Source organism: Ascaphus truei, chromosome 1, assembly GCF_040206685.1.
Source record: "Ascaphus truei isolate aAscTru1 chromosome 1, aAscTru1.hap1, whole genome shotgun sequence".
NCBI classification, from domain to species: domain Eukaryota; kingdom Metazoa; phylum Chordata; class Amphibia; order Anura; family Ascaphidae; genus Ascaphus; species Ascaphus truei.
In genome coordinates, this window is record NC_134483.1 from 75,064,572 (window position 1) to 75,080,467 (window position 15,896).

Genomic DNA, 15,896 nt, shown 5'->3' on the forward strand with positions numbered 1-15,896 from the left:
GTACAGCTCTGCAGCTTTCTGGGCTTGATCCCAGTGGGGATCTGAAGAAAGGACAGGCAGCTCACGGTCAGTAGTAGCAATTAGGTTGTCCCCAACATCATCGGGTACGTAGGAGGTATCGGCCAATACCTGTGGGGTGTCCGGAACAGCAGCCTCAACAGAGGGTACCACCAGTAGAACGCACCTCACGGTGTGGAAGTGAGGCGGTACCGCAGGGCTCGGATGGCAGACCACTGAGTGCCGCTGGCACAGGCGCAGAGGGGAATGGCTCTGGAGACGGAAGAGGGTCAGGCACTTGTTGAAAGGCATTCACCCAGTCGGTAGGACTCATCAGAGAGCGTTCTTTTCGACCAACATGCCTTAGAGTTGGCAGATCCATGCTGGACCTGGACGACGGGCGAGTGGACACCACTTGCAGGTCAGGGTAGAACAGTTCGTACACCATGGCGATGTAATGATGCACAGCATCATCGGCTGATACTTGGGCCAGTTGGGATAACTTACGCACCAGTTGGTATAAGGTACGCAGCTCCCCAGTGCTCATTACCAGGTCCGGTTCTTCAGGGCCATCGAGACTAGCCCTCAGATAAGGCACTCGACAAGCGGAGCAGCTTCCCATCAGGTGCAACAAGCCGCCTGGGTAGTCACACAGCGGGCAGACCCAGAGGAGTTGGTTCTCAGGGGAGTCCCGGATGACAAGGACGCCAACGGTTAGTTCATAAACCTGCCCACAGTTCTTCATCGATATGGTAGGCAGATCACAGTAGAGGCACAATTGCTGTCTCTGGAGTACACATGCGTCTGGCTCCTCACATCCTGTGTGCTCCTGCAGGGCACACCCAGCTCCTCCCCCTGGTAAATAGTATAGTCCAATCCAGAGCAAGCAAGGGGGAGGGATTTCAGTATTTTGCGCTGTTTCTGCAAACTGTAAGTCCAGCAAAAGCTTGCAAGTTGATGCAACTTTTGCAAAAGAGCACATGGCTTCCCTGGTAGGATCGTGAAACGCCATTTTGAGGTAGATAAGAGTCCATGTGGTCCCCAGTTCTCAGGAACCGCCATTTTAAAGCACAAAGTCCAGCACCACGCAGTCTCCTTGAGAGCAAAACCACCATCTTCTGAGGACTTGTGAGAACAGACGTGGCCCACTTTTCTTCAGTAAGGGACCACACAAAGTAAAGCACAATTCTTTCTGCTGAGTACCACTCACACTGGTATAGCTTCAGGGAACGCCTCACGAACCTTTACCGCAATAGTCCTGTTATTGCTGGGTGCACAGGGGTCTCCGATCTCACCTCAGAGTCCCTGTCCCCTTGCTGCTATCTTCGTTGGGGAATACAGAAGGGTATCACGCTCCCTGGCCCCTAGCCCCCAGGGGGTCACCCCAACTGCAGTGCCAGGATGGGCCTGCAGACTCCCTGGTGTAGCCTCAGGGACCCGTTATTCCCCATCCTTTTCCGGGTTAGCTGATAGGCAGGGTATCCACGCTCCTTGGCACATAGCCACCAGGGAGTCACCCCAAATCCTATTTAGCGGTGTGTATGTGGGTATCCACGCTCCCTGGCACATAGCCACCAGGGGGTCGCCCCACAGGCTAGCAACATTATGTGGGTAGCATACTCCCTGGCACATAGCACCAGGGTGTCGCCCAAACATAGAAAGTCCTCTTTAGGGTAACCCCCTCCCTGGGGAAGCTTCAGGGAGAGATTCCCTCTCCGGGGCCTGTCTGCTGCTGCAAAAGTCCCAAACATTGCTGCATGGTCCACTGTCTCTGAAAACCTGTCCCGTTGTTAAAACCTGTCCTGGGGAGCAGTTCCATCTCAGCAGTGCCTCCAAATGTAACCCTTTTAGGGTACCCCCCCCCTAAGTGAGATTTGGGGTACACTCCTTCTTGGTTACCTTCATAGGGTATTGGTGCTGTGACCTGCTGGCAACAGGAGGGCTGAGGGCTCTGCGGTGGTGTTAGGAGAGCCAGAACAGGGAACAGGGGGGGGGGGACAGATTACCTTGTTGTCTCTCTTGATGGTGCAGTGCCTCCAGCCAGCAAGGATCCCCTGTGGATCTTCAGGGGATGGACCCCCCAGTGACACACCTTCATTCAGAGCCAGTAACAAACATAGCATGTCTTTTCATTATTTATTCAGCCAGCAGCTCCAGGACAGAGAATACACAGTTCTCATGCAGTACTCATCTGCTTCTCTCTCTACTCCATCTACACCAGATCCCTGATATAGACAGCATGGATTCCCTCCCCTCCCAGCCTTAGCTTGGCTAGGAGGAAGAGACAGTTCTTCCCCTGACTGACTTCTCTCAGATCCTCTCTCAACCTGACTAACTGACCTAACTAATTTAGGAGGCGTGTCCCAATTTGAACATCCTTGGGGAGTGTCTCTAACTCTGACTCATTACAAGCCAGAGCCGGATATGGATTGGCCCACACACAGCAGGGGGCGTTCCAACCGATATCCACCCCTTAGATTGACAGCCTCAGAGTTGCTAAGCCTGCCCTCGAATACTGATACAATATTCAAGGCTGAAATACACATACAGGCCAACTGAAGGAATTAACCTTTCCACTGCCTGCACTAACAGGACTGACAGAGGAAAGGCCCAGAAAAAGAAATAGCTGCCAGAAGGCCAGTCTATATAGGTGTATTAGTATTTTATCTGGTAGTGTTAGGACCTGCGAGCAGGGTCTGCCTTGATGTGGCTCACGAGTATTTTACTGTGTATTTTTGTCATTGGGCTTTTTTATACTTTGTTTTATGCATCTGCCACCCTCAGTAGCACTCCTTTTTGACACTTATATACATATATATTTTTGTGGGGGCTCAGGGGTTCCCAAAATGAGCTTCTTGGGGTTCTGTGTGTTGGGAAATGTAGTGACTCAGCGCTAATATATCTCACCACAACATAATATTTTTTTACTTTTAGTGCAAATATAAAGAGCTAAGGTTTAAAAAAAATTATACAGTAGAAAATATAACTTTTATATTCATCAGAAAAGTGATCCAATCCAATTGCAGCCAGAAAGTTCTAAGAATCTCACGTGAATGCCAAACAAAGAATCACAAAAATCAGGAATGGACTTCTTGGGCGCATTAGATTGTTTGTAATATAAAAATGCAAAAGAGAACTGTTACAGTGAGAACGCAACAACACGAAGGTTTTCTAATGGTAAACTCTTATTCAGCCTCAAAACATGGAGCATCAAAAGAGTTTATTTTCAGCATAATTTAATGATCAGGCAAAAATACCTAGCTCCTATCTGGATCTATAGGTTGGATGCTAAGCCGCTTAAAACTATACCAAACAACTTCACTGGCAGGTAAGTTTACCTTCTGCCTCCCAACGTTCTCCTGGCTGGGGTGAGAGGGGAGAGTCCAAGTCCAGTGTGGTCTAGGAGTTCCATGGGGTGTACCTCCCTAGTTAAGAGAGAGCATCCAAAACAGACAGGCTTTGATACAGGGCATCCTTCGCTCCTCCATCAGAGATTCAGGATGTTGGACACCCTGATTCACAGAAAATAGACTACTGAGAGCTACAGCCTTTTAAAGCTCCTGAAAGAGCCAGTTGAACCTGGCTAATTAAGTCAGCTGCTCTCAGACGGAGATTAACCTGATCAGTGCTGGGTTCAACCACTATATATAGGTCTCCCATGCTAGTTATCAGACAGCGAATCTACCCTGTCACAAGAACATATAGTGTAGTTTGTCTCAACAGGGTGTACAGATTGATTAAAGAAAAACTCTATGCACTCAGTGAATTGCCTCATTCTTTTTCAAGCATGTCAGTATCTCTTTCTTTACAGGCTTTTTCTTGTTTCCAGGAGTTTATGTCAGAGCATGGGTTAACCCTTCTCCACAGTGGAACTACCTACTGCACTAGTCTTGTAGTACACTTAATTAGATCAAGGGGTCTGATAGTGTAATCATTATTTAATAATAAAGATGCACATGAATTAAATCACACTCACAAATGTGACAGTCAATTTCAGCACAGGGGGAATCAGTGTTGGTGTTTCTGTGCATGGTAAAGGACCTTTGGCATGACTGTCAGGGTTGGGGAGATTCGAACAAACCAGCGTTCCCTCCACCACAGGACGCTCCTCAGCATTGCGTCTCTGTCCTGCCAATATCTGGTATCACAGCTGTATCCATGGAGAGCTGCAGTCTCTCACTCCGGTCCAACTCCAAGACTGATTCACTCACTCCACTCATCCAACACAACCCTTCTTCATGCCGTTGCTTCCGACTTTTTTGTTTAGACCGTGTCTACGGTGTGCTGGGCATAAATGCTATGATGTGTTTCCGTTAGACTTTTTTTTCACTTACTGTATGTACATGAGACCTGAGACCTGAGCCCTCCTGAGCTGAACTGTCCATTTTATTTATCACAGCGGTTCAAGCGTGCCCCAAAACATCTTTTGCGATATCCCGATTAACGCGCGTGCACGGTCCGTGCTGCTGGAAGCATCAGGTTTGCAGTGGTCTGTGTGTTTTTATTGTGTTATTAATTTATATATTTTTAAAATTAAAAAAAAAAACGTGTAAGAATAAATTATTTATTAACATTGTGCGTGTGTACACACACACACACACACACACACACACACACACACACACACACACACACACACACACACACACACACACACACACACACACACACACACACACACACACACACACACACACACACACCCCTGTGAGTCTATATTAGAAAACCCCCGAAGTGTCGCTCTGACACAAAACGCGTTGTGGTGAGGTCATACCCAGCAAAGTAAGATCTGTGACTGCGGAAGCTGCCAGCTGTGCATACCCACGAGGACGCCAACTGAAGGACTGATCCGGCATCTTAATTCCATCATTAGGGCTGGAACTTTTCTCTTTCCTTTCAACAACTAGGACTTTGGAATCGCGGGGGCTTCAGTGACCTGAGCCCCGATCCTCTGTGCAATGCGGATGATCAGGATCACTGTGACCCACCTTTATTTTATGTAAGTGTTAGATGTTCTATTCGTACATATACATTGTATTTTGCTTTTCTAATTGTGTCTGTTATTTCTCCTTTGCACCCCCCTTTTTTATTTTATTTTTTAGTCTATTTTAGAAACCCAAAACATATTTCTTCTGCAATAACATATTGCTGGTTTGTGTGACGTATAATTTGTTTTAGCAAATAACTTGACTGTCCTTTTAACGCCGTGTATTGTTGCCACATTATATAGACATACAGTACACCCCCAAGACATTGAGGCGCTCTGCATTTAATATTTTTGTCCTGTTTCCTATATTGTTAATTAAGGAGGGGGGGAGGGGGAAGAGAATTCTTCATTCATGAGGAAAATGAATCATGACTTTTTTTACCCTCAATAATTGATTTTGAACAGGGGGTGACCTTTTTTGCTCTGCCACACATTGCTTCACTCATCAGTCTTGCGCTGTCTTCAATTACATTACTGCTTGAACAGATTTTTATTTTTTTTCTGTCAAAGCGTGACAACTTATACCCCCCAATGATGTCACACACTGTGGGCGATGCAATTGAATGGTCAGACTGCCTTCCCAACTCGCACACGAAATACAGTAGTAAGTCACCATGTCTGCTGACAGCACTGGAAGAAGGAATTTGCAGAAGGTATGTAAAACAGCAAACACAATTATATAATAGCAGTGGGATTCGGGATCAGATGTAGTAGATCGAGCATTATGCAGAGGCACAAGTGATTTAGTGCATGGCTCAAGCATTCCTTCTCTTTCTGTGAGTTGTTATATCACTCCATGTTAGTCTATATATTATGTATCGCAGCCTTGTAATCATTTCTAAAGGTCTTGGTTTCTGTCGTGCTCTGTACTTAATGTCTCCTTGTGAATTATTCTACTTTGTTTCCCCCCCCAAAAAAATATAAATATTAACTCTGTATACTGCTCAACAGTACACAATCACAAAAAAAAAAAATCATAAATATAGAACATAAAAATGATAATAGGATGTGTGTGGTTTAACCGGTAGCGGATACAGGTGCGTTACCAGATCCAGAAGGAGTGGGTACAGTGGGCATGTCTTAGTCTAAAATGGGGCACCTGTCCAAAAATAGTTTGATAGCTTATACCCTCCCCTAATACTTACACATTCTGATCGCTCTCAAGCACGTGCCTTCTCTAATGAGCTCTGATCTACCACAGGGCAAATCTTGTTTCTGCAACATACAGTATGTATTTTTATTTTTGCAACCTGACCCGGAATAAAAAATTTTTTATATCGTTTAATAAAACTTGACACTTTTTTGCAAACATCCCTGGCAACTATTTTTTTTTTTTTTTTGCAGCCTTTACACATGCCCAGCCAGTGCAACAATCTATAAGGAAAGTCTCCATGACATGCTAAGCAGGTAGTTTTATAGCCAATTCAGATGTGACCCTTGGAGCTGGGAAAAGAGGGGTCACATTTGGAGTCCGGCATAGACGCTTGTCCAGTGAAATATTGCTCTTTTTAGGACTTTCAGTGAAATAAGAGGTTTTTTTAAAATATTTTTTTGTGGGCTTCTATAAGATTTCCCACCTCCAGAACTATCTTTTCCAAAACAAAAGTGTGCAAGATTGCAATTAAAATTCAGCATTTACCCCACAAGAGGCACAAAATAGTTGTTCCACATGTAGACCAACCAATGAGAGACAAAGAAGAAGACTAACACCCATCCCGATTGAATATGTTATGGATGGGGATTGTGTTCTTTCAACATGATCATATGTGAGGAAACGCGTGACCAGACACCATGTCTCGTGCACTATTTTAGAAAACAAAAATGTTTTCATACTAATTAGATTGGGGTTAAATGACCAAATACGCACATGGGACCAACACCAACTTTCAATTTGTTCTGGAAAACAATGCACAATCTTTTCAGAATACACAAGAAAAACTTCACAGCAATCTAGTCTACAATCTATCATTACTAAAATGTGAACGGTTCCTATGCCATGCAAAACTCTTGCTGGGATAAGCAGGCAAATTATGTATAAGAAATCTAAAACACTGCATTTCAAAACACTAATCTGGTCCTTTTTTCCCCCCTCCATGTCTTGTGAGCAAATCTCATAAAATGTGGAAGTTAAACTCCTTTGAATGCATCGTTTCTTTGTAATATAAAGTACATATTTTTAAGATTGATTAGATGCATGAATTTATGATCACCACTTGTATATGAGATATGTAACATTACTCAGTGACAGACGAGGGAATTAATTACATTATTGTGTGACTGAATCATGCAACAAAACGAACCACAACCATTTTTATTTTGGAACAAATTTGTACAAAAAAACAGGCATTTTGTGCCAACTTGAATTCATTTTACAAAATCGACATCAAGTGTTGTGGACTTAATTACAAAAAGGTTTCATGTCTTAAAAGACGACAATCATTTTTGTTTAATACAATTACCAGTTCAGTGTTATTTCTTAGTAGTTCAAATCAACACAAACATTGGTGCTCAAAGTACTTTTCATAGACATCCATTGTTAAAACAAGACATCATTTCAGCTTTATATGTGACAAACAATAGTGTCTCCGTTAAATAAATTACATTTCTTAATATGTACATTTGGTGAAAAACTCCTGTACGCCCTTTAATCACCAACATACAAACCCAAATAACTTACAGTAAAAATACAGGGTTTTTTTGTTGTTGGGGGAAAAAAAATGTGCAAAGATGTACAGTTTACTGCCACCCAATGTATGTCTTGATTGTCATATAATACAAAGTACCATTCTCTGGTACTACTAGTTATAGGATATGTTATTGATCACATCAATGAGATTTGTTCTTGATTTCTCCATTTTGAATGTTCTTCGGCAGCCTCTTTCCTTTGGTATAAGCATGGAACCAAAAATTGAGGAACAAGACTAAGAAAATTAATCCATATGATACAATGACATATAAGAAGATTGGGAACTGGTAGTGACAATCATTCATGAAGAAGAACTGTCCAATGTGAAAGGTAACCATTAGGAACTGCGTCTGAAGGAAACAAAATCGAAAACAAAAAGTAAGGAAATGTTCGTATGGGTTACTTATTGAAATACTAACTTTTGAAGTAGTAGCAACACAAAAAGAAGCAAACCTGGGGAATATGTGCACTCAAGCACGTTACCAAATACAGCACATTGCTGTATGTCAATATATAGGTGAAATTTCCCATGAGAAATTGTCAACATAAATTAGTATTGAAATTGTGGCTTCAGTCAATTTCCCTCCTTAACTCTGATATAGAACATTTTTGTTTAAAATGGAAATTAGCCACTTTAACGTTATAATTATTCCCACTTTCCTATTCCATTAAATATATTCATATTTGTCCTCCATTGCAATTTCTCTGCATTTATAAGATTTCAATAACATGTTGGTACTACACTTTTGCCAGGTCTGCTTTTGCCATGAGCACATAACATATTAATACAAATACTGTATAACAGTGTCTCCTCAGAAGACTAGGTATAACATTCCCTCCCAGCTTTTCAAAAGCCAAGCAGTAACAGAGGAGAAAAAGGGGGCAAAAAAACCTTTCCAAACCACAATATCATTTGGGCTAACCCACGCCCGGGATATTGGGGGGCCAACATGTGAAAGAGATTACACACTACGTACAGTACTTTTTGTACCGGGCCGTACAGTAGAACTTTGGCTATTCCTGTTTATTAGCACCATGCTTTTCTTTCATTTAATGGTTTTGCAGAGGAATCAAATGATTTCTAGTCATGAAGTTAGGGGGAAAAAAAGAAGCTTCAAAGCAGACAGTTGATAGATCTCTCTATCTAAATTAATCAAACTCAATACGAGAAAAAAAACCTTATTAGCATAAATAAAGACATAGCAAACATATTGATAGGCTAACCATAGGACTGGTTCTACCCGTGCCCCAAAATACTGTAATAGTGACCTACATACTTGACTTCTGAGCACTTATTTGGTTATGACTTGCTAATTTAGTGTGCTTGGCTTTTACATTTATTTATTATTTTTGTTTTAACACGTACTACGGAGTCAAATTACTTCCGTATTGAGGATTGGTACATTTCCCTTATAATATTCTACAGGGTGTTCCTACTTTACAGAAAAGTTTTTTTTTTTTTTAAATGATGACCACCATTCTGAATACAAAACCTTTGAAAATGCCCCTCTGGAATCCCCATAGTGCTTCTAGTCAGTTAAGTGTAGCCAGGTCCCCCTTCTGCTTGTGGGCCCCCCTCTGGGTACTCACCGTGCGGCGGTCGGGAGTAGATGCGGCCGTCCGCAGGGAGGTGTGGGGGCATGGGCGCGCGTGACGCACGCTCTTCATGCTGCGGACGGTTGCCAGAGACGCATGCGGCCGGTTGCTAGGGCCGCGGTCGGGTTGCGAGGCGCGCCCGGCGGATCCCGGTGCAGGGCGCCGCCATGACAGTTCTTCGCGCGTGCGCCGACTGCCGATGCGACGGGAGGCCCTGGTTAGATCGCGCATGCGCAAGACAAGCGCGCAAACTGCCACCAATGAGAGGAGGGCTGTGTAAGGGAACTTCAAGTTCCATGAGCCTTTGGAGCGGACACGTGACGCCAGGGAGCCAATAGGGCTGCAGGAGCTCCCTGCTTGCAGGGAATAGATACATTTCGCGGGTTGCAGCACGTTGGCAGTTGGTGACAGGAGCAGCTAGGGGAAGGAGGTAGGGTGCAGGAGTCAGTGACTCTCTGCACTAGGCCAGCAATTCCCCTAGGCCCCAGATAGCCCTGAGTCACCCTAGTGGAGTGTTGTAGGGACAGGCCCTAGGTTAGGGACTCTGCCCCATTAGCTATTTGTTAGAGTGCAACGAACATTGTGCGTCTTGCTGGGAGAGAGCTGGACTATTATCCGATAGAGATCGCCTCTGATGGATCGTCCTGCGGTGGATCACGGATATCGTGCGGGAGTTCGCCTTGATCCTTTGTGATGTCCGCTGCAGGTCCGAGCACTGGAGTGCTCGGCAGGTAACCCATAACCTCACGTGCACCAACAAGGCCTATCACCAGACATAGTGGCTGCGCAGTCACACACACACTTGTATATGACTTGGGAGTGCGAGACATTGGGTTGGGTTTACTGGACACGGGGTGGGATCATTCTGTGGAAGTGTTAGCGTCCGCCGTGGCGCATAAAGTGTTAGCGTCCGCCGTGGCGCATAAAGTGTTGCGTCCGCCGTGGCGCAAGATAGTTTTAGTGTTGTGTGAGACGCAGTGGTTAGTGTCTTCTCTAGAGAGGGACATCTGTTATATTCATTGTGATTATATATGTGTTTCTTATGCTCCAAAGTAAAAGGTATTTGGTTAACTCACATACGTGTATATGGTTATTGTATTGTCCTGCGAGGAACCACTCCCCCTCTGGTGGGAGCCATCGCAGGTGGAGGCGCTGCACCGAGTAAGTGGTTACTCATTAGTATAATATATTGCCCCAGGTTCCCCGTGGCGGAAGCTCAGCCCTCCTGTGAGCCAACAGGTAACGCACCACACCCGAGTAACACTGTATGATTCCCCGCACCCACAGTATAATCTGTGATTGGGGGGGGGGAAGCCCATTACATTTGGAGGCACTGCTGAGTTCTTAGACCTGGGGTGCCCTGTCCATTTTTTTTCTCAAAATGTCACCACCATTACCGTCCCCCTCACGCTCAGAAGTGTGTGATTGGGCCGTGGAGCTACAAGTGCCGCCGCTCCACATGCTCGCGGTGAGCCGGGTTCCTGTTGATACGCCGTCTTCATCCATACAACTGGACTTGCGGCAACACCCACATATCCGGGATGCTGCCAAAATAAGAGTGTTAGAGCGACGTAAGGATGCGAATCGGGAGTATTGCTCCATGTTAGTGAGTATAGGGCAAGATATAACTGAAGATCAGGGTCCATCCAGCTTGTGGCTCACGACGTCCACCGGGTCTTGCTGTATTGTTGTCTATCCTGAACTGCCCATAAAATCAGAACCCGGCAGCTCCCGCACAAATTTACAAGAGGTTGCAATGCACACATCGCCTTCCCCCTCTGAACGTGATCGCGGGGCCGAGAGGGCCTCACACGCCGACTACAGCCCACCATTAAGTATGGCCAACTCGTCCTCTAAACCTGGGGACGAAATCCGAATGCTAGCTCAGGCCCTCCTAGAATTGGGGCCGTCCCGATCCGAAGCTCAGATTTCGCAACAGTATTGCAAGATAAAAATCTTTTCAGGAACCAAGCCGACCCCAACGGGTGAAGAAGCGTTTGACGTCTGGAGAGAATACACTTCTCAGGTTCTAGAAGAATGGACATGCTCTGAGTTGGTGAAGCGGCAATGCATAATGGAATGCCTGCACCCTCCCGCATCCACCACAATACAGATGGCTAAAGATCAACATGCGGACGTCACCGCACATTAAATGCTAGAGACTCTTGCGCGGGCTTATGGACGAACTGAGGACATAGGGCAATTGATGAAACGGTTCTACGATCTTTGCCAGAAAGACGGAGAGGAGCTATATGACTTCTTACAGCGGATTCGAGCAGTCTTATGGGAAATGCGAAAAAGGAAAAGTATTACGGCCGCCCAAGTGGATGAATACTGTCGTGCTCAATTTCTGAGAGGAGCGATACCTGACCACCATATCGTAATCATGATAAAGTGCTCCATGATGCAGGGCGACCCCCCTTCCTGGGAAAAGCTAATGGATGAGATAAAAAAACATGAAGCCTATGCCCAGTTGCACACTTCCAAGAAGGTTAAGGAGCCTTCCACCAGTGACCCTGCTAAAGCCGCTGGGGCCAAGGCCAAGAACACCCCGACCCAGGATGAGGAGGTCGCAACTAAGGGCTCGGGCCCCAAAGCTAGACCCGCCCGTAAATCATCTTCTCCGTACAGGGGCCGCTCGGAACAAAGAGATCTCCTTTGCTATACCTGCGGTAAGAACGGCCACTTCTTCCGTGATTGTCCAGAAAGGGAGGACCTCACCGAGGACAAAACTCCCGACCGAAGAAACCCAGCCCGGTCGATAGTATGCCGAGTACAAACTGTCGGGTCTGATGTGGAGACCCCTCCGGGAACTACCGATACCTCTGCGGAGGCTGACGCAGGGGATGACGCCCCAACTGGGAAGCTTACAGCCAAGTAGGTCCTGCAGCTATCATACCGGTGTTACTAGAAGGGATCTATGCGTCGGCTCTACTGGACACGGGGTCACAAGTGACCATCATATACCGCCCGTTCTATGAACAGCACCTCCGACACTGCCCCCTGAGAGCGGCCGATCATGTGACCGTACGGGGGCTAAGTAATGAAGACTACCCCATCGATGGGATTGTAAGGGTTCAAATGGAAATACTCCAGCTGAACACCGGCAAGAGACACCCCATGCATGTAGCGGCCCTGGTATGCCCGGAGCCCCAAGACCAGTGCAAGTATCCGATCATCTTGGGCACCAACGCTGATATAGTACAGGCGGTGATCCGAGCGTAACTGAAAGAGACTAACGAGTTGCCGCTAGCCACCGCTCTCCTAGATCCGGTCCTACGAGAGGAGTGCAAACGGGTGTACGCCCTGGAGCGACACGGGGATCTCTACAATCGTCAACGCGGGCTGACGACCATATTACCAGGGGGAGTGCGAAGAATGGCCGTCTGGTGTTGTTATCCCGAACGAGATGGGAGCGATCAGTTTTTCTCTCTGGAAAGTACGCCTGAAGAAGAAGAGGTTCGGAGAGGGTATAGGGTACTACCCAAAGTGAGGGAGTGGATGGCTAAGATCCCTCTATGAACCGATATGTATGTACAAAATCTCTCCCCCTTCCCGATGGAATTTGATGCCGACCAGAAGTTAGGTTGCATATATCCGGTCAGCCCTGTAGAAACCACGCCTCAGGTGAAGGCGGCGGCCGTGGATGAGCAGTTAGTTGAGCTGGACTTCAACTTCGGTGAGTCAACGCTGTCCACCCAGTGGAAGGAGCGGCTGGCAACCCAGTTGAATCAACGACGACAGGTGTTCTCCACGAGTGAGATGGATGTGGGGTGCAGTCGCAGCACCAAACATACCATTCGACTGAGTGATGCCACCCCTTTCCGAGAACGCTCTCGTCGCATCGCCCCGCGGATGTGGACGATGTGAGGAACGTCATTCACGATATGGAAGATGCCGGGATTTTGACGGAGTCTCGGGGCCCCTACGCGTCACCCATAGTGGTGGTGCGTAAAAAGAACGGATCCGTACGACTGTGTGTCGACTATCGAACTCTGAACAATCGTACGATACCGGATCAGTACAACCTTCCGCGCATTGAAGAGATACTGAATGCGCTGAATGGAAGTCAATGGTTCAGCGTGCTCGACCTCCGATCCGGGTACTATCAGGTACCTATGAATGCGGAAGATCAGGAGAAAACAGCTTTCGTCTGCCCATTGGGATTCTACCAATTTACACGTATGTCCCAAGGTATATGTGGGGAGCCTGCTACCTTCCAACGTCTGATGGAAAAGACTATCGGGGACATGAGCCTGCGGGAGTGTCTTGTATATCTGGATGACATCATCATCTTCGGAAGAACTCTGGAAGAGCACGAAGAGCGGTTACTTAAAGTGATAGACCGTCTGGGGAACGAAGGGTTGAAATTGTCCCTAGACAAGTGCCGGTTTTGCCATACCTCAGTGACCTACGTGGGACACATCGTGTCCACCCAAGGGATCGCCACCGACCCCGCCAAGGTAGAAGCAGAAGTGAACTGGCCTCGTCCCGAGAATGTCACGGAGCTGCGATCCTTCCTGGTATTCTGTGGGTATTACTGTCGCTTCGTGGAAGGGTACTCTAGTAGAGCTAAACCCCTGAACAATCTGTTGAAGATATACCCCTCAGAGACCTGGAAGGCTGTATCGGCACGCCAACCGTTTGGTGATAAATGGACGTCTGAGTGTGAGCAGGCCTTCCTGAAATTGAAGAAGTGTCTGACCGAAGCGCCGGTGCTTGCGAATGCTGATCCCGAACAGCCATACGTTCTGCATGTGGATGCCAGTCTCAATGGACTGGGTGCCGTCCTGCACCAGAAGCACCCTGAGGGTCTTCGGCCTGTATCCTACATCAGCTGCAGCTTGACGCCCAGTGGACAGAGATACCCAGTCCACAAGTTGGAGTTCCTGGCTCTCAAGTGGGCTATCACCGAGAAGCTCCACGATTACCTGTACGGTGTTACCTTCGAGGTAAGGACGGATAACAATCCCCTCACATACGTCAATACCTCGGCCAAATTGGGTGCCGCCGGACACCGCTGGCTGGCCGCCCTAAGCAACTACAGGTTCTCCATGAAGTATAAGCCGGGACCTTTGAATATAGGGGCTGACGCTCTATCCAGACGACCCGGGTTAAGTGCTATTCCAGATGATGAGGAATGGGAGGAACTCCCAGGACCCGGAGTGCGAGCTATGTGTAGCATGGCCACCATCGTCAACGACCAAGTGGCCTTTTCAGAATTACGAGTGGCTGATTCATTGGGATGCCGGTTACAGGCTGTTCCAGCCGCCTACTGCGACCCCAAAGGGATGAACATCACGCATGACAAGGTGTTACGGTGGAAGGATCTGGTAGACTACCAAATACGAGACCCTGTCGTTAGTATCATCAGGCGAGCCGTTGAAAAGAACCCAGCCCTTCTGAAACGCGCGCCCAATGATGTGGTGGCCTTGCTCATGCGGGAATGGGACAAATTCGAGATAGACAATTGCTTACTCTATCAGGTGGTGCAATACCACAACCACCCGGATAGGCGACAACTAGTCCTCCCTAAGAACTTACAATACCTGGTGTTGAAGTCCCTACATGATGATCATGGACATCTTGGTATAGACAAGACCTTTGGCCTGGTCAGAGATCGCTTTTTCTGGCCCAAGATGCGAGAGGCCGTTGAGCGTCACTGTCGCCGCTGTACTAGGTGTATACAGCGCAAGACCCTGCCTACCCGAGCAGCCTCCATGGGCCGTCTAAAAAGTTCTGGCCCCATGGATCTTGTGTGTATGGACTTTCTGTGCATTGAACCTGAAAGCCGGGGAATATGCAATGTACTGGTCATCACGGACCACTACACCCGACATGCCCAGGCCTTCCTCACGAAAGATCAGAAAGCCATCACAGTTGCAAAAATATTATGGGAGAAATACTTTGTGCACTATGGTCTTCCCAACCGCCTTCACTCCGACCAAGGGCGGGACTTTGAAAGCACCTTGATCAGAATCACGAACGACTCCATATCACCCCGAAGGAGATGCCCTGCCAGAGCGATTTAATCGAACCTTACTGGACATGCTCGGAACTCTGCGGAGTGCACAGAAAACTGAATGGAGTCGACATGTGGAGGCCTTGGTGCATGCGTACAACTGTACCAGACACGAGTCAACTGGGTTCTCCCCATACTTCCTCATGTTTGGGCGAGAGTCGAGACTGCCAGTGGATGTGTGCCTTCGCGTCTCGACAGATGGGATACACAACGCTACCCATTTCAAATACGTGCAAAGGCTCAAAGACAGTTTACAGCAGGCCTATCAACAAGCTGAGAAGGCTACAGCTACGTTGAACGCTGGAAATAAAAGACGATATGTTCATAAGGTCAAATATCGGGAACTTCGTCCTGGGGACGCTGTGTTGCTTAGAAATCTGGGAGTCCCGGGAAAACACAAATTGGCCGACCGATGGAGAGACGGAGTGTATGAAATAGAATCCCAGATGCCTGGCCTCCCGGTCTATCGCATCAAAGACACCGACGGCCGGGTAAAGGTATGGCACCATAATCATCTTCTCCCCATTCAACAAGTGGAAGATGAAGAGACAGAGATACTGGCCACACCGCTCAATGGTGAGCCTGACTTATCAGAGTTGGGTCAAGAG

The 15,896-nt window shown here is 47.1% G+C and overlaps 1 protein-coding gene across 2 annotated transcripts in view; it reads right to left on the reverse strand.

Annotated features, from left to right (window-relative positions):
* Positions 1-7,305: 7,305 nt before the first annotated feature.
* The window catches only part of LOC142489242 (very long chain fatty acid elongase 7-like), an 85,967-nt gene continuing 77,376 nt past the window's right edge, over positions 7,306-15,896 (reverse strand). For both annotated transcript variants that reach the window (XM_075589680.1, XM_075589687.1), the window contains exon 8: positions 7,306-8,020. In XM_075589680.1, coding sequence (XP_075445795.1) covers positions 7,811-8,020 — 210 coding nt within the window. In that variant the 3' untranslated portion in view covers positions 7,306-7,810. The remainder of the gene's footprint in view (positions 8,021-15,896) is intronic.